This window comes from Aquarana catesbeiana, linkage group LG13 (assembly GCF_042186555.1).
Source record: "Aquarana catesbeiana isolate 2022-GZ linkage group LG13, ASM4218655v1, whole genome shotgun sequence".
NCBI lineage: Eukaryota > Metazoa > Chordata > Amphibia > Anura > Ranidae > Aquarana > Aquarana catesbeiana.
In genome coordinates, this window is record NC_133336.1 from 101,254,895 (window position 1) to 101,277,867 (window position 22,973).

General features: G+C 40.8%; 1 protein-coding gene across 7 annotated transcripts in view; it reads right to left on the reverse strand.

Annotated features, from left to right (window-relative positions):
- The window catches only part of RYR3 (ryanodine receptor 3), a 1,082,755-nt gene that overhangs the window by 520,415 nt on the left and 539,367 nt on the right, over positions 1–22,973 (reverse strand). For all 7 annotated transcript variants that reach the window (XM_073608696.1, XM_073608694.1, XM_073608691.1 and 4 more), the window contains 6 exons: positions 18,801–18,936; positions 11,703–11,883; positions 11,030–11,138; positions 10,079–10,199; positions 7,748–7,917; positions 45–265 (listed from right to left, as the gene is read on the reverse strand). In XM_073608696.1, the coding sequence (XP_073464797.1) occupies positions 45–265; positions 7,748–7,917; positions 10,079–10,199; positions 11,030–11,138; positions 11,703–11,883; positions 18,801–18,936 (938 nt within the window). The remainder of the gene's footprint in view (positions 1–44; positions 266–7,747; positions 7,918–10,078; positions 10,200–11,029; positions 11,139–11,702; positions 11,884–18,800; positions 18,937–22,973) is intronic.

Here is a 22,973-nt window from a genome sequence, read left to right on the forward strand (position 1 = left end):
CAACTAATTGTATTCCTCATTTGTGGCAAGGAAAAATATCTTACTGGCATATTGACAGCAGACACTCTTCAATTGTGTCTCTCTGAGCTTTGGTTAGAGAGCGCCCCTTGGACAGTCTGTATATAGTATGCAGGGTGGAATCTATTAGTGCTGCATAGTGCTCTGTGCCGGAAAAGAGGGGAGCACAGCGAGTAAGCAATGGGAGTACCGCAGAGCAGATATATCGGTTCAAAGCAAGAGCCATCTCAGTGACACTCAGGGAAGCCTGTAGAGAGAGGTAACTAGAGTGAGTGTATGTATTTGCCCAATAATCATGGCAGAACATGCAATTAAAAAATATTAACCTCAAGAAAGATGTATGTATATTTATAAACATAGACAGGACAAACAGATACTTAGTGTTTCCATGCATGAAATAGGACAAAAAAGTGAGCATAGACCAACATGCAAATGTCCAACCAACAAAATTTTAAAACTGATTTGCTGAAACAAGAGTAACAGAATTTAAATGTAAAATTATAAATAGACTGGTCAAGTAAAAGAGCATGACCTACAGACATAACCATGAACTAAACATACAGTGCTGTGCAAAAGTTTAAGGCAGGTGTGAAGAAATGCTGTAAAGTAAGTATGCTTTCAAAAATATATATTTTAATTGTTTATTTTTATAAGATGCAAAGTGAGCGAACAGAAGAAAAATCTAAATCAAATGTATATTTTGTATGACTACCCTTTGGCTTCAAACCAGCATAAATTCTTACATCCGTACACTTTGTAAATTTAACAAAGTCATGGATTTTATGAGATTAAAGACAGGTGTATGATTAACCAATTATAGGCTTAAAACTGGGTGAGAAATAGCCAAACACTGCTACTAAGGTGAGGTTGTGGAAGATAGTTTCATGTCACAGGTCATACACCATTGCAAGACTGAGAACAGCAACAAGACACAAGGTAGTTATACTGCATCAGTAAGGTTTCTCCCAGGCAAAGATTTCAAAGCAGACTGGGGTTTCAAGATGTGCTGTTGAAGCTCTTTAGAAGAAGCACAAAGAAACAGGCAACACTGAGAACCGTAGATGCAGTGGTCAGTCAAAGAAACCTAATGCAGCAGAAGACTTAGGCTACTTTCACACTGGGCCATTGGGGGCATCGTCAGTAAAGCGCCGCTATTTTTAGCGGTGTTTGACCATCGTTTTTGCGGCCCTTCTCGCCCGCTAGTGGGGCGCTTTTAACCCCCGCTGACGCGCCGAAAAAGGGTTAAAAGCGCCCACAAAGCGCAGCTGCAGCAGCGCTTTGCCGGCACTTCAGCGGCGCTGCCCATTGATTTCAATGGGCAGGGGTGCTGTAGTATACACCGCTCCTACAGCGCCTCAAGGATGCGGCTTGCAGGACTTTTTTTGGCGTCCTGCAAGCGCACCGCTCCAGTGTGAAAGCACTCGGGCTTTCACACTGGAGTAAGAGGAGAGGCTCTTTACAAGCGTTATGCAGGCGCTATTTTTTGCACTATAGCGCCTCAGTGTGAAAGCAGCCTTACTTCTGACTTGCTTACTTCCCTTCAACATTAGAAGATGTCCTGCAGTGCCATCAGCACAGAACTGGCGGAAACTAGTGGGACCCAGGTACACCCATCTACTGTCCAGAGAAGTCTGGCCAGAAGAGTTCTTCATGGAAGAATTGTGGCTTAAAAGCCATACCTCTGATGTGAAAACAAGGCTATGCAACTCAACTATGCATGAAAACATAGGAACTGGGGTGCATAAAAATGGCAGCAGGTGTTCTGGACTGATGAGTCAAAATCTAAAACATTTGGCTGTAGCAGAAGCCAGTTTCTTCACCAAAGGGCTGAAGAGTAGTACCATAATGAGTGGTGTCTTTAGGCAACAGTGAAGCATAGTGGAGGTTCCTTGCAAGTTTGGAGCTGCATTTCTTCAAATGGAGTTGGAGATTTGGTCAGGATCAATGGTGAATTCAATGCTGAGAAACACAGGCAGATACTTATCCATCATGCCATACCATCAGGGCGGTGTGTGTGATCGGCCCCAAATTTATTCTGCAGCAGGACAACAACTCCAAACATACAATCAATGTCATTAAAAACTATCTTCAGTGTAAAGGGATGGTTTGAACCCACAAAGCCCAAATCTCAAAATCATAGAGTCTGTCTGGTGTTACATGAAGAGACAGAAGGATTTGAGGCAGCCTACAACCACAGATTTGTAGTTAGCTCTCCAAGATGTTGGAGCAATCTACCTGCCAAGTTCCTTCAAAAACTGTGCAAGTGTACCTAGAAGAGTTTATGCTGTTTTAAAGGCAAAAGGGTGGGTACACCAAATATTGATTTGGATTTATTTTCTGTTCATTTACTTTCCATTTTGATAATTAATAGACATTAACTATTAACACTTCTATTTCTGCAAGCTTTCTTAATTTACAGCATTTTTCACACCTGCCTAAAACTTCTGTGCAGTAGTATATATTTGATATCTACATAATATAGTATAATACATGGCTAAGTTGTCCCAGATCCTGTTGATTGGTGAAGTGGAAAGACTCCTTGTCCACAGAATTTTGTTGATGTATATTGGTCACACAAACAATCAAGACAACACTGTTAGTAATTTTCTGATCACAATTTCTAACACCTCCATTTTTCCAATTCTATTTTGGATGATAATAAGACATGATGACCTTTCTTTTTCACAGATGTGCACCAAGAAACCAACGGCTGCCTGATACTGCTGCAACAATCACATTAGGTGCTTGCATTCACTTACTACTACTTAATACACTTACTTAGATGCTTGGACTATTAAGGAGTAAAAACTTGCTAAAAGAAAAAATGTACAACATTTACGCCTCATGCACATGGAGCTTACAAAAAGCAGTTTATACAGGTGTTTGCCTTTTTTTTCTGTTTTTTTTATGCCTGCAGAAGCACCTCTATGTTAGCCTATGTGGCCATGTACACATAGGCATTTACAGGCGCATTTAAAGAAGAGGCAGAAAAAAAAGGCACGTTCTGAGAGGAGCTTTAGAGCATCAAAAATAAACGCATGTATGTTTGCATGTGTATGTGTGTAAATATATTCCAATTGCCAGAATAAATTAATATTCTGGCCAGTAGAATGCATTTACGTGCAAATGCTGTACATGCAAAAATGTGTGTAAATACATATTGTAACATTAGAGGTGTTTTTTCTGCCAAATTCTATTTTCATAAGCCTGGGTGCATGAGGCCTTACTACAACTTAAATTTCCTACATAGACAGTGTGAGGGGACCGAAGTGCCTGTTGATTGAAAGCTGCTCCTTCAGCACTTCACAGTTTTTATTCTGTATTAGTTGTTAAGCGCCATAGTGAATTGTAGCATACAGTATCTCACAAAAGTGAGTACACCCTTCACATTTTTGTAAATATTTTATTATATCTTTTCATGTGACAATGCATAAAGATGAGTGCAACGCTATACAAACAAACAACAAGTAAAGTATTTTTTTTTTATTTTGCAAGTGAAAAAGTGTAAAAAAGGAAACCTAAGGCAGAGTCCCAGTGCAAAAAAATATTTTCCAAATTTACAAGCGAAAAATAAAAAGAAATGAAAAATAAAAAATATGAAAAGAAAAAACTAAAGCAAAGTCCCAGTGCAAAAATCAATCCATATATAAAAGCAAACCTCCATCCATATGTGATAACAGTGGCAAGTAATAAAAAATCAGATTTGAAGCAGAATCTCCGTGACTGCTAGAAAGTAGTCTCACCTAGTACAGGGAAATCGGTCTCCCCAAGACCAATAAAGATGTTTGGAACTGCTGCTGGAACGATGTCATGCCAGTCTTCTTCCTGGAACTAGTTGCAATGGGGGTTATTTACTAAAGGCAAATCCACTTTGCACTGCAAGTGCACTTGGAAATAGTCACGGATAGCTGGTAAGCAGGCTACTTACTCACTTGGGTATGGAGCTGGATGCACATATATTTGAAGATTCTGCACGATTTTTTATTACTTGCCACCGTTATCGCATATGGATGGAAGTTTGCTTTTTTATATATGAATTGATTTTTGGACTGGGACTTTTTATATTTTTTTATTTTTTGTTTCTTTTTATTTTTCACTTGTAAATTTTGAAAATAATTTTTTGCACTGGGGCTCTGCCTTAGTTTTCCTTTTTGACATTTTTTAAATTTTTTCACGCAAAATTGAAAAAAATTACATTACTTGTTGTTTGTTTGTAAAGCGTTGCACTCATATTTATGCATATTCACTTGGAGTTTTTTATTTGACTTTTTAGTGCTGGTTGTATTTCACTATACTTTATATTTATTTTATATTTCATTTTTCCTATTTTTCTAGCGCAGTGTTAGTCCATCGTGGGTTCTTTGAAAACTATTTTCATGTGACAACACTGAAGAAATTACACTTTGCTACAATATAAAGTAGTGAGTGTACAGCTTGTATAACAGTTTAAATATGCTGTCCCCTCAAAATAACTCAACACACAGCCATTAATGTCTAAACCGCTGGCAACAAAAATGAGAACACCCCTAAGTGAAAATGTCCAAATTGGGCCCAAAGTGTCAATATTTTGTGTGGCAACCATTATTTCCCAGCACTGCCTTAACCCTCTTGGGCATGGAGTTCACCAGAGCTTCCCAGGTTGCCACTGGAGTCCTCTTCCACTCGTCCATGATGATATCATGGAGCTGGTGGATGTTAGAGACCTTGCGCTCCCCTACCTTCGGTTTGAGGATGCCCCACAGATGCGCAATAGGGTTTAGGTCTGGAGACATGCTTGGCCAGTTCATTACCTTTACCCTCAGCTTCTTTAGCAAGGCAGTGGTCATCTTGGAGGTGTGTTTGGGGTCGTTATCATGTTGGGATACTGCCCTGCGGCCCAGTCTCCGAAGGGAGGGGATCAAGCTCTTCTTCAGTATGTCACAGTACATGTTGGCATTCATGGTTCCCTCAATGAACTGTAGTTCCCCAGCGTCGGCAGCCCTCATGCAGGCCCAGAACATGACATTCCCATCACCATGCTTGACTGTAGGCATGACACACTTGTCTTTGTGCTCCTCACCTGGTTGCCGCCACACAGGCTTGACACCATCTGAACCAAATAAGTTTATCTTGGTCTTATCATGGTCTCCAGTAATCCATGTCCTTAGTCTGCTTGTCTTCATCAAACTGCGGACTTTCTTGTGCATCATCTTTAGAAGAGGCTTCCTTCTGGGACGACAGCCATGCAGACCAATTTCATGCAGAGTGTGGCGTATGGTCTGAGCACTGACAGGCTAACCCCCCCACCCCTTAAACCTCTGCAGCATTGATGGCAGCACTTATACATCTATTTCCCAAAGACAACCTCTGGATATAACGCTGAGAACGTGCACTCAACTTCTTTGGTCGACCATGGTGAGGCCTGTTCTGAGTGGAACCTGTCCTGTTAAACCGCTGTATGGTCTTAGCCACCATGCTGCAGCTCAGTTTCAGGGTCTTGGCAATCTTCCTATAGCCTAGGCCATCTTTATGTAGAGCAACAATTCTTTTTTTCAGATCCTCAGAGAGTTCCTTGCCATGAGGTGCCATGTTGAACTTCCAATGACCAGTATGAGAGAGTGAGAGCGATAACACCAAATTTAACACACCTGCTCCCCATTCACACCTGAGACCTTGTAACACTGAAAAAGTCTCTTGACACCGGGGAGGAAAAATGGCTAATTGGGCCCAATTCTGGCATTTTCACTTAGGGGTGTACTTACTTTTGTTGCCAGCGGTTTAGACATTAATGGCTGTGTGTTGAGTTGTTTTGAGGGGACAGCAAATTTACACTGTTATACAAGCTGTACACTCACTACTTTACATTGTAGCAAAGTGTCATTTCTTCAGTGTTGTCACATGAAAAGATATAATAAAATATTTACAAAAATGTGAGGGGTGTATTCACTTTTGTGAGACACTGTGTATATTTCTGTGAATAAATGATCACAAGCTCACTGGTATAGGCAACAATACACAACAGGTGCAGTTTTCCCCATGCTGTACATGCACATGTATCTGGTTGCATTGCAGGACAAAACATTTTATGAGGAAAGAAACCAAACCAAGTAATTCTTTTAGATAAATAATATAATAAAGAGAAACATACATGGTCAATATTTGGAACAGATTTGCAAGAGATAAATGATTAAACATTTCACATACATACTGGAAAATGGAAAGACTGACAAGAGATGGCAAGCATCATTATGTAATAATTGTTATCAAATGCAGATTCACTTTCCATTTTTTATTTCATGGAAACATTAATTGAGGAAAATCACTACGTGAAATCTACTGCTACTCTCAAACTACATTACTGCCCAATGATTGAATGAATGAATGAAAGAAACTTTGAATACTATATTTTCTGTTTGGAATTCTGTTTAAATAATAATTTCAAGCATTGGCATTATACATAGATACACTGGTCCAGCTTGGACCAAAGTAACTATGTATATCTGTGGTGGCTGGTGTTTTTTTGGGGGGGCAAACAAACCATCTACCCCATCCCCCCCCCCCCCGCGCTCGCTGTCTGCCGGCTGGTCTGGCACTTACACGATCTAGGTGGGCAGCAGCTCCTGTGTTCTCTCCTCCATCACGGCAGCTTCTGTCATGCTGCTCCTCCCCTCATTTTAGGCATCCAATAGGGTCACCTGTACTTTCAGCTAATCGGGTGACCAGCTTCCTGATTGGCCAGGAAGAGGATCAGTGTTACAATAGTGAATATTCATTTGCTACTGTAACACACGCATTCTCTGTGCCCCGAGCCTACCCTATTTTGAAGCCTATTAGAGTCTCTGGCTCTAATCAGATGTTTAAAAAAAAACACCCCCCCCAATACCATTGGAATCCATGCATCCGGCATCCTGCAAGGGACCGAACACATGGATAGGGGGGACGGCGCCCGTGCGCCCTTAATGGACGGGCCGCCCCTGATGTATATGACAAACCTGGCCAATGCCCCTGAAGCTGGAAATCACTGAATTAGGCACTGCTACTCCTGTAATCTCCATTTAGTTCCAAGTCCCGTGTTGAGCGGCTGGCCTGTTTCATTGTGAATACACATCAGCCACTCAGCACAGGCACCATTCAGACAATGCATTGCATTGTCTGAATGAATGCAAAACATTCCCTGATTAGACAAGGTGGAAAGCAAGCATGATATTTCTCCACACCTCATCCAATCCAAGAATGCAAAGCAATCTCTTAATGGCTGACCTTCTGTAATTACAACGCAGGAGAGCAGCCGCCAGGTGCTGGATGCAGAAGCTAGAGGAGATCACTGAAGTAGCAGTGTCTACTACAGTGATTTTCTAGCTTCCAGCAGCATCGGTCAGGTATGTCATATACATGGTTACATTGGTCCAAGCTGGACCAATGTAACCATTTATAACATGCCAATTCCTGGAATTATTCTTTAATGTTTTTTTAACGTAGCTACATTTTTGTATCACAACAATAGTTTCCAAGAAATTAACAAAAACTATTTTATGGTGCCCTCTGCTGACATAAACAAGGAGAAGCATCCTAAATAAACTCAATTTTTCTTCTGATTTCTGCTTTCTCTGTTTCAGATTGACAGCAGCAGAAAATGATTATAATAAAGGAAGTTCTTCTTTTGAGACAAAATGCAGCAGTTGAAATGCTTACAATGGAGTTCCGTTAGTGGTGTACCTTAGACTTACTACGAATAATTCCAATTGCTTACTGTATCAAGTGATGCCGATGCTCTTAGGTCAGGTAAAAAGGCCACCTCTAGCAGATGAAGGAGGAAGCTTTGGTCCTTAATGCCATAGACACGGTCCAGGAAAAGCACCATGGGAGCCTTGTGATCAGGGCAAAAACTGGCAGCCATGTCCGGCTCAAACACTGTGCCGTCTGAAGGGAACATATAACTCATATTACAGTTCTATAAAACACAATAATACCACTATTAGTGCTATGAATACTGTGAGGCACTGGCTGGTAGGATTGTGGACTGTGTGTATGTCACCTAGATTTCTCACATACACATGGTGAGGGGCTCCAGGGTAAAGACGAATGTGGAGAATACAAATTTTGTTTTTTTAGAATCTTAAGTTCTGTTCTGAGTTCTGGAGCCCAAAGACTTTGTAGAGCCTTGGGTGGGGTAAATCTTCCATTCCTAACTTAATGTCTTAGCTGATAGCCAGACCTTTTTATTAGTCTCAGCTGTTCACAGGCTCATTTATATGTAAGTCGACTAATGCTTATGGCTCTCTCTGCTGCGCGAGTTAAAATGCTATGTAAAAAAGGCCGACTGCAGACAAAACATTAAAAAAATGTACATTTGCTGCCTGCTTTGGGATAGCCATTAGGATGCATACTGTAATGCCATGTAAACACGACCGGTTCTTCTGTCGGAATAAACTCTGAAGGTTTTTCCGACGGAGTTCCAATGGAATTCCGCTGAAACTGTCTTGCGTACACACAATCACACCAAAGTCCGACCGTCAAGAACGCGATGACGTACAACACATATGACGGGACTAGAAAAAGGAAGTTCAATAGTCAGTAGCCAATAGCTTCCGTCTTCCCGATAGGAATTGGTTCCATCGGAAATATTTAGAACATGTTCTATTTCTAGGTCCATCAGAATTTTCCAAAAAAAAAACAGTCCGATGAGGCATACACACGACCGTAATATACGATGAAAGGCTTCTGTCTGACTTTTTCTGTCGGACATTCTGCCCATGTGTACGTGGCATAAGTAACAATAATTTGATACATGAAACATTCTGGATGTGAAAGATTGGAAGCACCCTGTAGTGAACCATTTTTGGTATTATCTCTCGGGTAAGCAAATGGTTATCCTAGATTACAAGGTAACTGGCAAAGGGAGTAAGATGGACTGGTAGAATGCACCAATGCCTAAAGCTGAATTCCAGGTATAGCAGGTTTTACATAATACATTAGTCCAGCTTGGACCAATGTAAGAATGTTTGTGCCATACCTGTGGGATCCCCCTTGAAACTGGAAGCTTCTGAGTCCTATGCAGAATGGCTATACTGCTTACCATCGAAACACAGGCGGTCGTCTGGTCAGCACGGCACATTCAGACATTGCTTTCCATTTTCTCAATTGATTAAAAGTGTTCTTTGATTGGATTGAAGTGAAAATTTGCTTTCATTGAGAAAATGCTAAGTGTTCCCTGAATGATGCCTGCGCCGAGCAAGCGCCCTTTTGTGTTAACAATGCAGCAGGGCATTCCGACTGAAAAAACAGTCGTGTGTACAGGGCATAAGAAGGTTCTCAAGGCCCCATTTATGGCTTTGATTTTACTGGGAATAGTAAAGTAGTAAAGAAAAGATGTTTCATACCACAGGACTAAGAAATCTGGCCACAGTGGATTACAAAACTCAGGCTAAAGGAAACTAAAGTGACATACTGGAACATTGCAGTGTTCGCTGGATAGCAGTTCACCGATTGGTTTTACCTACATAAAACTGCTCTCTAACATAGGTAAGCTAACATCTAAGTTTGAGTTTAAACTATGACCATTTGTGTCACATATTGTAATACAATTTCCAAATAGCAATGCATGTGCAAAGTTGTTCACAACAAGCAATTAGTAACATAACTTTTTTTTTTATATACTGTGTGAAGCAGTGGCAGAAGGTGAAATTCTGAGCATGTTACAGTTTTTTGCACACAATTGCTCATTTACTGTTACAAATAGTGTAACTGAAATTCCCAGATATAATAGAAACAGTAACACACAATTAGAAAGTGTAAAAAATCAATAAGAAGGTTATATATTATAATAAAAGAAAAAAAACTTTAAGTGCCTCACTAAGTACCCAAATAATTACTGTAAAAGTTATGTACCGCCTTCAATTAAAAAAGAAAAAAAAATCAAATGGTAGTAATGCATCTAAATGATAAAAAGGAATACATGCAGTAGATAAAAACTAGAAAAAAGATATCCAAGCTTATATGGACTGAAATTATCAACTGACAAAATAATGTACTTTCATCTTGCAGATAAAATCACAAAGACAGTATTGTTTAGGTGTTTTACCTTTGTTAAAAGCAGGCAGCTTTAGAGGGATACTAATAATCCCAACAAGATCTTCTGTAGGTACAAGTGATCGCAGGATGGCGCGTATTCGAATGGCTTCACCTTTACCAGCTTGGATCAACTATGGGCACAACAGGAATCCAGCACTTAACACACATTCACACAGGTACTGTCATTGTTTACAACACTTATAATTAAGAATCCATTAATTAAAGCAGTAATTGCAGCATGATTTACTGTAAATGTTTTGTCCCTACACGCTAAATACCTTGGCTGGAACTTTATATACATTAGAATTCACAATATAAGTAAAGGAGGTTTGCAGTTCAGTTAATTATAGACAACTAGTTATAAAATTGAAGCTGAACTCTGTAATAAGCAAATATTGTCTAAATACATGTATATTGTGTATTCTTACTGGAATCTTGGGGTGCTTTGTGTATTTCTTCTACATCTGTGCAGTAATTCAGTGTGAAATTTCCCTCTGTGCAGGAGTTTCCTGTAATAAAGACTAGCCATTGCTTCTCTCTTTCTTTGTGTAGGGTGACTGATCTTGTCTCTGCCCCTTTTGTACTCTCACAGCTCTGCTTTCTGCACAAGCTATGTACAGTACAGTGATGACTCCACTTTTACAAGGTAATAACTGGATTTGCAAAGGCACTTGTCTACAGAAAGTAGATTTTTATTCTTTGTGACTATTGAGAAATATATTTTATTTGGAGCTTTTTCCCCAGAGTTCACTTTTCAGGCATATCATAAAACACAAGCTATACCAAAGATGCTACTATTTTTTTGTTCTATAGATTACATAATTGTTCCACAGCTGTTCAATTAGCTGATGTATACATGACACATTTTATATTATGATAACATCTTTAAACTCTCAGCACCTCATTATCTCGAAACTAACACTAAATTATGTCCCCATTTCTTTGTTTTTGTGTTACTTACATGTGGTTCTGGTGCACAACGTCCCAGCAAATCTATGAGTGCAGAATAAAATGACATTATAGCATTTCCCATGTGTACAATCTCTTCTTCTTCTTCATCTTCTTCGACCCTAAATACAGATAACAATACTGTGTATGTGAATATTCTGAGCCTGATTACTTTCTTATTTTAATAGGTAATATATAGTATATTTGATAGTTAACCATCAGGATTAAATGTAAACTTGTCAGTCTACTATGCCATGCAGCCAAGTTGCCTCTCAGGGTGGAGCACATATCAGAGGATTGCACTTTCTTTCAGCCCTTTTAACACCCTTTATCTCACCTCTGTTGTACAGCTCAATTTTTTTTATGTGTATGTCTCTCAATATCTGATTTCCTCTCACAGCCACCCTGATTTTAGTAGAAATCAGAGAAAATGTTAAAAACAGTATGGTACAACGGCTTGATTGCCTGTGATAAAGCTACTGGTCTTCTTACAATGGTATTCCTTTGTATGCCATGCATTGTGCCATTGTCTGATGACTGGCTGTGTGATTTGAGAATATCTTGCGATTTATAGCCACCTTAAAAAGTATAGAAATGCCACAACCTGAAGAAATTCTAAGTAGAATAGCAATAATACATACACATTGTGTATTAAAAAAAAAATGAATGAGGGACTTTGTACTCACACTTCCCTCTGATACCCCTGAGAAGGAAGGTCCAAAGCTGGGTTCTCAGAGATGTTAATAGCCTCCTGCATAGCTGCCAACAAACCATTTCCCCCTTCTCCTCTAAGGGAAGGTCCAAAACACTCTGGGCGACGGATTAGTAGCTTCACCACCACACTGGCGTTTTCTTCAACACTCTCACCTAGAAAACAAGTGACACAAAGTAGTCAATGGTTACCAGTCTGAATCTCATGGGTCTGCTGTATCGTAACACCAGAAGCACTTAAAGGTGTATTTCCCCTAGGATGAAATATACAGATTTCAGAAGATAATTAGGAAAGAGAATGCAAGGAAATTAACTAGGTAAATATGCACAGCAGGTTGATTTTAAAAGCAATCGTTATAGCTAATACCATTCCTGATGCTATGAACCACAAAGAAAAGAACCCCGGTTTCTACAAGAATTTGTGAGAAAAACGCTAGACTAAAAAAGACAATGTGTCTACTTGAAAGAGGAACCTCTTGTTATAACAAATATAATGTTCATAAAATATTTTTCCTATTACTTACCTTACCTATTGAAAAACTATCCCCCAAATGCCACTCCACACACCACACTGGCACTGTTTCAAATAAGCCGGGCTAGGGGAAGAGATCCCAAGAAAACCCTGTACTTATGAAGAATGTGCCATTAATACCAATTCCAGGATTTCTAGGGGAAGATTCAGGGGATCAAGGAGTCTGCAGCATAAATCTTGCAGGGCCTCAATGACATCAGAAGGTACCTACCTATGTATCCTTAGCATCATCAGACTGGCAAATCCCAGCAGTTACTAACTTTAAATAAGCAGTGAGTAGTCACATTACATATAGAACAAGGAGATCCCCAAAACAAAAAAAGCCATAGTAAACAACTACTGGGGGCATAGCATTTACAACTGTAAACATAATTGCTGTCAGTACTTTTACATTAACCAGCTAAGGACCGCCCGCCACAGTTGGACTGTGGCAGTTTGGCCCTCCTGGGCAAATCGCCGTCATTGTAAGTCGGCCACTTTAAGACCAGTAGGGGGCGTGTGTACCCGCGGGGCCAAAACCGATGTCCGTCGGCCACCCGCGATCGCTCCTGAGAGAGACAGAACGGGGATCTGTCAATGTAAACAGACAGATCCCCGTTTTGTCAGGGGAGGAGAGACAGATCTGCTGTTCCTAGTGATTAGGAACAGCAATCTGTCTCCTCCTCCAGTCACTACACTGCCTCCACAGTTAGAAACACCTCCCTAAGGAACACTTAACCGCTTTATCGCCCCCTTGTGTTAACCCCTTCCCTGCCAGTGACATTTATACAGTAATCGGTGGCTATTTTTAGCTCTAAACGCTGTATAAATGTCAATGGTCTCAAAAAAGTGTCAAAAGTGTCCAATCTGCTTAGTGCCGTCAGTTTTTAATATTAAAGCAGAGGGACTGGCAGGAACACCAGGCATTTCACACAAAGGAAGCAATACAAAGAGAACAGGATACTTTTTCATACAAGTATATGGACAAAATTTGCTTTTGCAAGGACATACTGATTAATATACAGATTATTGATTCTTTTCAGGCTATTGAAAACTGACCAGTAATTAATTCAAACACCACATATCAAGTATAATGAAGAAGATGACATTAGTTTGTGAATGCCAGCTCTGCATATATTGACACCTCACATTGACTTGTTCACTCTTTTCTTTGTCTAACTAAATTAATTAATATTTGCAATTATTCTCCATATTTTGTCACTGAAAGGCCAGCTGGGCTTTTGTATATTATTTTGATGCTTTGCTAAAAGGTGATTGGAAAATAAAATCAGCAAAGCTGTAATGTCTGATGAGAATCACTGGTTTAAAGTTCTAGGAAAATAATAAACTAAGGGTTTTTTTTGTAAAACGTGTAAGTTTTCCTAAAGTACATTTTTTTTAAGATCAGCATAAATTAAAAAGGTATTCTGACTTTAGCATTAAAACATTATAAACGTTCCCCTGTCTACACATTGTTTTTTACCTGCATAGCATGTGCATTGAACATGTAGTTTTATGGTGTAATTTTTTGGCCTATAGGCACAACCTATAGTAGAGTATATCTTGATATTTCTTTGTCACCAAATTTTGTTTGTGTTTTAACATGACATACAGCATGGCACTGCACAGGTTAACACTTGACCTCTGTCTGCAGTCTAAGAACTGAAACTTTTTGTTAAGAAACTACATATCCTACAAGCACTAATGCCTGTACACAAGAGCAGAAAACCGGATGACAAAAAATCACTTTCGGAGTGATCATATGATTATGTGATCGTTAGTATACAGCTTTCGAGAGTCGATCACAACAGTTCATCCAACAATATTCATAGGGACAAGCACAAAACTTCCCTCGTACCATACCAGATCATACGATTTGCGTTTAATCAGTACAGTATTCGTCCAAAAAAAATTTGGAAGAGCAAAACCACGCTAGCTCAGAAAAGAAAGAATACATTACAATACAACACATTACATCACTTCCAAAGTTGTATTCTGTTGTACGAGAATTTTCATAATTTTAGTAACCTCTTCATTTTCAATATGAGAATAGCATGCAACAAAAAACGAATGATCATTCGTTCGATATTCTCATCATGTGTACTAGGCTTAAAGTGTTTGTTACCCCAACACTTCATATTCCTGATATGTACCTGCTGTATCGTGTACTTGACGTTGCATGACCTTGAACCTTTGGTGAATAGGGACAAGCTAGATGAAGGAGTACATGGACATAGGATAGAGGGATCAATCAGCCATCGCATTACAGCCTGCAGCCACAACATGTGAGCTCATGATTGGGTTAGGTAAACAAACAACACAGGGTATATAACTACACTAATACCTAGTTAAAACAACTAGAACATTTGAAAGTGTACAATGCCTTTATAAGGGAAGTACAGTTAAAGCTTTTTTGGCTATACCTCTCCTATGGATTGCAGTTTGTTCTGCACTACTAGGGCCTGTTTTCAGCTAACAGCGGGCTAAAGCCTGCTGTCAGCTGACGTTGCAGAGCCGGCCCAGGCTCTGAAAAGATGGCCACGATCCACCCTGGATTGGCGCCTTAGCCAGTCCCTCCTGCCCCCTCCACAGCCCAGCACTCCAGTGAGCGCTGGAGAGGCAGAACAGGGAGCCAGAGAATGACAGTCCTGCCTATCTGCTCAGAGAGGAGGGGGAGAACTGAGCGATCATGGTTTTTGATCGCTCAGTTCTCACTGCAGAGCCGGCAGGGGGAGGTGACCTAGGTAAGTATAAGGTTTTTAGGTTTTTTTTCATACTTATCCTTAAAGCATAACTCACAATTTTCTGAGATGAGGGAGGGAGACACCTACTGTATTAGCAAAAAGTATTGGGCAAAGGGCACAACCCTGCTACACCCCCATTACATGTAGAATTCATACACATAAAATGACTGGTTAAACCCATAAGAACTTTTTATACCACTACTATTCCTTTATGCTGACTTTTGAAATTTACAAATGCAACCATTTTGTAATTGGATGAAAGGACACTGTTTGATAGATAAATAGTGTCCTTTCTATACAAGTATATACTTCGGACTAAAATAGGGGACAAATGAGGAGAAAAGAGCGACAGAGGGACTTTGTTCCAAAAAAGGGACAGTTCTTCCAAATCAGGGGCAGTTGGGAGCTATGCTTCAAGTACTATAAAATTCTGTGTATAACACAATGGCACTGGCAATCGGCTAGATATGCATGCTAAAGAAGTCACAATTATGCCTTTGCTACAAGAAAATACTACATACCCCAATCATAAACAAAAAAAGAAATTCCTAGGACATACCCATACGAGTGGTTATATCAGGATCCTGCTCGCAGCTACAGCTACAATCCTGGTATCAAAATTTGCAGGTTGTAAAAGTGATCTAAACGGCTCTACAGTGGCCCATTTACGTTTACATGACGTAGAAGGGTCTTCCCTCCCACCGCTGCCCACTGGTGATCCCAGCCAGGCTCTACATATACTAAATTTCCTGCATTCCTCCCTACCATATTAATAAGATATGAACCCCCAAACTAGTCCTTTACCCTCTGAACTGCTAACAGACCAGCCACCAGAAGAGCCTTCAGTGATAGAAGATGAACCTGAGATCACTGCCAAAAACATCACAGGAATTGATAATGTTATAACAGAAAAAAATTTATGTAGGGGGAACTGGAGAGTGCAAAATCTGGTGCAGATCTCCATAAAAAACAATCAGCTTCCAGGGTTTATTGTCAAATCCTAATGTACTGTATATGTAAACCCTCACCTTGTAAACAACCCATTCAGTTTAAAAGGATCCATCAAAATACTACTTAACAGCATAAAGCCCAAAGTACATAAGCGAGCAATACACAAACGTTAACCCCACTAGCTGGATGTCCAGGGAAACCACACTTATTTCCATGGACATCTTCTATTTGTGTAAGTAAGCTTAGCATAGCATACTAGCTCATTATGAAATACTCACCTTAGAGCAAAGCCCCCGTAGCGGTCCCAGTACACATCCGGGTATTGCAGGCTCCGGCGCTGTGATTGGCCAGAGCCGCGATGACGTCACTGCCGCACTTGCGCCCGGGAGCCGCCGGCAACGGCACACTAGCTGAAGCAACAGCACTAATGAGCCATTGCTTCAGTGCGCATGTGTCGGCACATGCTGATACAGGGGATATCTCCTACACCGTGCAAGTTTAGGAGCATTCCAGGGTAGCTACAGCTAAGCCTTATTATAGGCTTACCTGTAGTAAAAAGTGGATTGTGAGGGTTTACAAACACTTTAAGGCATAGTCCACCTTTAAGGCATAGTTCCCCAAACTGTGCAGCTCTGAATAAAGTTGAATAATACCACTGCAATAGGTGTAGGTCATTTATGTACTTCGTGAAGCCTGACTGGAAAACTCCCAGAGTTTGCATCCTCCCACCCAGCCTTGTTACTAGGAAATTGCTAAGAGCTGGTACTGTTAACCTTTACCATCACAGAAGTGAGCTCTCAAACAGTAAGCTCAGAGCTACTTTGTCAGGGAAGAGAAAGCACATAAGAGGGGGTCTGAATGAAAGAAAGAGCTCAGTCCTGTGATAACGGAGGTGAACAGTGAGCGCTAGTTGTTCTTTCATTTCCCGAACAGATCCATTTTCACAATGTATTCTGTTGCTGACTCATAACCTCTAAAGTACTAAAATATTTACTAAAACTACAGGATTTAGACTCCCATAAACATTTAAACTTTGCACTCACATACATACAAGCTGGTACAGTTTAACTTCTAATATACTTTAAATGACATACGGCTGATCTTTCCTCCTCAAGAGTGCAGTGGAATATGTAAGAATTATGTAAATAAATAAAGTGCTAAACCTAGTCATACCATATGCAACTGTTGTGCCATATTTAATTTAAAGTACCAATGGCAGGGTTGCCAACCATCAGTAAATTTACAGACAGTTTATAAAAATCTGTGATGTGTCACGGTCTGTAAATATGAGGGGCCAGGAATTTGTCATTCAGTGTTGACTTTAAGTGTACACCATGCAAATACTTCTTATGGGTATTGTCAGTGTTTATATATTATGTTTATGTTGTTTAAATATCGGTTGTCTTCGTTTTTAATAGGAGTAGTGACATTTTTCAGGTTTGTTAGTAAAAAATGTGCTCCGTCAGTAAAATGTCATTTTTATTTTAGTAAAAAATGCTTCGGGAGGTTGGCAACACTGACCGATGGTATCCTGCCTAAACTGTTAGCTCTCAAACTCCAGCTATGCTAAGTAACAGTATAGAATATATCTGTTTAATCAAATTCACAAAAGGAGATCATCAGCTATCATTTGGGAAAAAATCACATTGTAATTAACTGGTTGCCGCCTGCCCACCGTCAAATGACGGCGTCCCAGAGCGGCAGCTTTTCCCGCGTTTCCAGGATACAGCACGACCCCGATCTCTGTAAATAGCCGTGGCTCTTTATGTGATCGGCTGTGTCCAATCACAGCCGGTCACATGTAAACAACAAAGTGCCGGTAATTGGTGCTCTTCACCTCACACTGACAGAGTGTGTGGCGAGGAGAGCCAATCAGCGGTATCTCCACGCAGGGGGACATGTAGGAATGTAATCAGGGCACTGATCATCAGTGCCCTGATTACAGTATAGTAAAACAGTGTCACCATACAGTGCCCACTAATGCCAGCAATCAGTGTCCACCAGTGGCAGCAATCAGTGCCCACAAGTGCCACCAATCAGTGCCCATTAGCGATGTCAGTGCTGGCAATAAGTGCCGCCTATCAGTGCTGTCCATCAATGCCCATCGCTGCTGTCGATCAATGCCCATCAGTGTCGCCCATCAGTGCCACTCATCAATGCCCATCAGTGCCCATCAGTACCACCTATCCGTGCCGCCTATCAGTGCCCGCCAGTGCCGCCTATCAGTGCCCACCAGTGCTGCCTATCAGTGCCCATCGGTGCCGCCTATTAGTGCCTATCAGTGCCGCCTATCAGTGCCCATAAGTGCGGCATATTAGTGCCTCCTCATCAGTGCCACTTCATCAGTGCCCATAAATGCCACCTCATCAATACCCACCAGTTCAGCCTATCAGTGCCCATCAGTGCCGCCTCATCAGCACACATCAGTAAAGGCAAAAAATGACTTAGTTACAAAATTTACTGACAGAAAAAAAGTTAAAAAATATTTTTTTTTCAACATTTTTGGTCTTTTTTTTTTGTATGAAAATAAAAAACCCAGCAATGATTAAATACCACCAAAAGAAAGCTCTATTTGTGTGAAGAAAAATTTGTTTGGGTACAGTGTAGCACGACCGTGCAATTGTCATTCAAAGTGCGACTGTGCTGAAAGCTGAAAAATGGCCTGGACAGGAAGGGGGTGTAAGTGCCCGGTAGACAAGTGGTTAATTGAGATCTATCTGGCTACAGTTAATCTGCATATTTCCTTGATTTGTTGTCATCATAAAACAATTGCATAAACTGAAGAAAATCAATGAGTTATTTATATTGAGTGCACACAGAGAACGGTTTCATGCATTCTTCACTTAGGAACCGATGTATATACTTACAGTTTACAAAGACAGCAAAACGTAGGAATGATAGGTAACGCTCTCCCTCTATAGGATTCCATCCAATATCTGGGTATCCTTTGGTTATTAACATTAGACAGCTCTGCAGTCCACAACCTGCCAAATATGTCACAACCTGCAAATAAACAAACAATTCCACAGTGTAAATAAAACCATGTGCTGTACACTAGCAGAGACCTCAATCACCTCCCGCAGCTAACAATTGAAAAAGGGATGGATTCCTAATTTTGTCAAGATTTTAGAATTTTTTTTTGTCTATATATATATATATATATATATATATATATATATATATATATTATTATTATTATTATTATTATACGAGATTTATATAGCGCCAACAGTTTACTCAGCGCTTTACTATGTATAAGGGGGACAACACAATTACAGTACAGTTCAATACAAAAGGTACAGGAGATATATATATATATATATATATATATATATATATATATATATATATATATATAGACAATGTCTATTTTATATATATATATATATATATATATATATATATATATATAGTCAAAAGGTTTATCAGACAATCTGACATCTATATATATATATATATATATATATATATATATATATATATTACATACTATATTGTCAAATGTATTGGGACACCTACCTTTACACACACACATGAACTTTCTCGTCCAACATCAGTGCCTGACCTCACAAATGCACTTCTGGAGGAATGGTCAAACATTCCCATAGACACCCTCCTAAACCTTGTGGACAGTTGAAGCTGTTATAGCTGCAAAGGGTGGGCCAACTGAATATTGAACCCTACGGACTAAGACTGGGATGCCATTAAAGTTCATGTGGGGGTAAAGGCAGGCGCCCCAATACTTTTGACAATACAATATATATATATAGTGTCAGATTGTCAGATAAGCCTGTCAACCTCAGAAAGAGCAGACACATGCAATTCCACAGGCACAATGTTTCCAAAGATCCGCTTCATACTAATTCACTGCAATTTGTAGGGAGTATTGAAGAAATACAGCCAGTCTTTCTTGCAACTTTTAGTATCCAGGATCAATACTCATAGGCTGGATTAATCTCACAGTAACCTAAGAGCGAGCAAGGATGTAATAATGTGTGAAGGTTAAAAAGCATGCACACAAATGTTAGAATTCTGGTTAATAAAATGGAAGGACTTGAGCTTCTGGTACATGAGGAGGATTTTGACTTTTTAGGAATATCCGAAACCTGATTTGACAGCTAACATGACTGGCTTGCGACTGTCCGGGGGTACTCCTTGTATAGAAGGGACAGGGTTGGTAGAAGAGGGGGAGGGGTGTGCCTGTATACCAAGAGCATTTTGATAGTGAATATGAGGGATAACATTGCTAACAGGGATAGCGAGGAAGTGGAGTCTTTATGACTGGAGCTTCAGAGGGACGAAACAAATGGTACATTAGCTGTGAGTGTATACTATAGCCCCCTAACGTTAAGAAGGAGGAAGAGGCCCATCTACTTTCACAGTTATGCTCAGTTCACGCTGAATTCCAATGCAGTTCACATGCGATGCAGTGTGGTGCGTTTTGCGCCCATTCAAAATGAAAAAAATTGTACCATGCAATTTGCGACCTGCGTTTGGGGTGTCGTTATCTTCGTATTGACACCTGCAGCAGATCTCAGGGGCAGTGCAATTTGCATATGGTGCGGGAAACACGCACAGATCACTGCGCTTCCCACACCGCATAAGTGTGAACTTAGCCTTAGAGATGGCGCGGAGGCAGGGAAAGGTTATAATCATGGGGGGCTTCCATTATACTGATATTAATTAGGTAGAGGGAACTGCACACTCAACTAAGGCAAACAAGACTAGAAAAACTTAATGTGAACAAATCACCAGATTCAGATGGTGTAGACCTGAGAGTCCTAAAAGAACTTAGCCATGTTAACTTTATTCCTAATTTTTAAACTTACTGACTGGAATAGTCAGTAACAATTGTTTTCCTTTGGAATAAAGATTTTACATAAATTAAAAAAGGCTGACTATTGTAAGCACCCCTGTCAGTGGTAAATGGTTTGTTTCAACCTTTGAACAGCCACTTTGTCTGGACAGCTTGGTCTATTAAAGGAAGTTGAAAAATAACAGACTTATTGGCTGGGTCTAGGGGAGTAACCCGATTTGTTATTTCTATAGTATCTCTGTAACCAGAGATTATGAGAATTGATCAGAGGTAATATGCCTTGTTGGCTCAACAGCTTTATCCTTCCCCATGTTACCAGTAACAGTGGATTAGCACATATGAAGAGGCAGTTATGATGGTTCAGCTGGCTTTATACTCCTGTAGATAGTCACTGACTCCACAGCAGTAGTTCCTTTCCTCCAAAAAAACATGGATTTCTGTGAGATAATGCAGTAGCCATAAAGTTTAAACTGCTTTAATCTCCAATAAGCCCCGGTTCACACTATAACTCGCATGTTAAACGCACAGGGGCTGCACCGCATTTGGTTCAGTGTGGTGCATTCTGAGCCAATACATTTTGATTGGGCTCAAATCCCACTGCATTGTACCAAAAAAGGTGCAGGCACTTTTTTTGGAGCCGCACTGCAACCACATCACATGGTGGTTTTGTACCATGCAACCCGGTGCAGGCAAACCGCATTGTATTTGTGATCCTTTGGGGTGTCATAAATTTTGTACTGACACCCGTGGCAGATCGTAAACACAGTGCGATTGCAATACGGTGCAGGAAACATGCAGGGATTGCTGTATTTCCTGCACCGCATATGTGTGAACCTAGGCTAATAGAGTACCGCAGAGTACCGACTGTGATCTAGCCATGAAAATTGTAATCAATTGTAATCAACTGTAATCGAATTAGTCAAAATATAGTTGACTACTGTATGATCGAAATCAAGGGTCTCCAAACTATAGCTTGTGGGCTACAGCATTTTATCTGGCCGGCAGCTAGGGTCAGTGGCGTATCCTCAATGTGCACTGATTGAGGATTAAGGTCAGCAGAGGGTGGCTATAATCTTTACTTCAGATGTAAGGGGGGACTCTGATGGGGACCCTGATGTAAGGTGGGGTTCTGATATATGGGGTATTCTGATGGTCATTTTTTAAGTCTGTGAATATTTGTAAAATAAACGATGAGGCCCTCTTACTGAAAAGTCTGGAGACCCATGGTCTAAACCCATGCAGCACTAAGAGCTTCTCATGTTTATAACATCAGCACACAAAAATCAAAACAGTAGTTGCCCAGACATAATTTACCCCCCTTGCAAACCTTCCCTTAAAGTGGAACTAATGCCGTGTACACTTTCCGTGGCGGACAATCCGACCATGTGTGGGCTGCATCGGACTTCCGACGGACCGTTTCGGTCGGAAATCAGACGGACTTTAGATTTGAAACCTGCTTCAAATCTTTATGTCGTAACTCCGCCGGACTCAGTTCCTAATGGAAAGCCCGTTCGTCTGTATGCTGGTCCGACGGACCAGATACAACGCAAGGGCAGGCTACTACATCTCTCTGCAATAAATAAAACAAATTTTCCTATTGCGGCGAGTGTGAGGGGTAGGTGATGATGTCCCTTAGGTCTGGTATGGATTTTAAGGGGAACCCCCTACACCAAAAAAACGGCGTGGGGTCCCCCCAAAATCCATACCAGACCCCTATCCGAGCACGCAGCCTGGCCAGTCAGGAAAGGAGGTGGGGATGAGTGAGCGCCCCCCTTCCTAAACCATACCGCCCTGCGGCCCCCCACCCCAAAGCTCCTTGTCCCCATGTTGATGAGGACAAGGGCCTCTTCCCGACAACCCTGGCCGTTGGTTGTCGGGGACTGTGGGCAGGGGGCTTATCGGAATCCGGGAGCCCCCTTTAATAAGGGGGCCCCCAGATCCCAGTGCCCCACCCTATGTGAATGAGTATGGGGTACATCGTACCCCTACCCATTCACTTAGGGAAAAAGTGTCAATAGAAAAACACACTACACAGGTTTTTTAAGTAATTTATTAGACAGCTCTGGGGGTCTTCTTTCGACTTCGGGGGTCTTCTTCCGCCTTCCCCGCTCTCTCCGGCCTCGGAAAGTGTGTACGCCCCATTAGCTGCCATCTTAGCCTCTGGTTGATCTGCAAGTGCCATGGTGCTGCATGTGATCAGATATGATACCACCCATTTAATGGC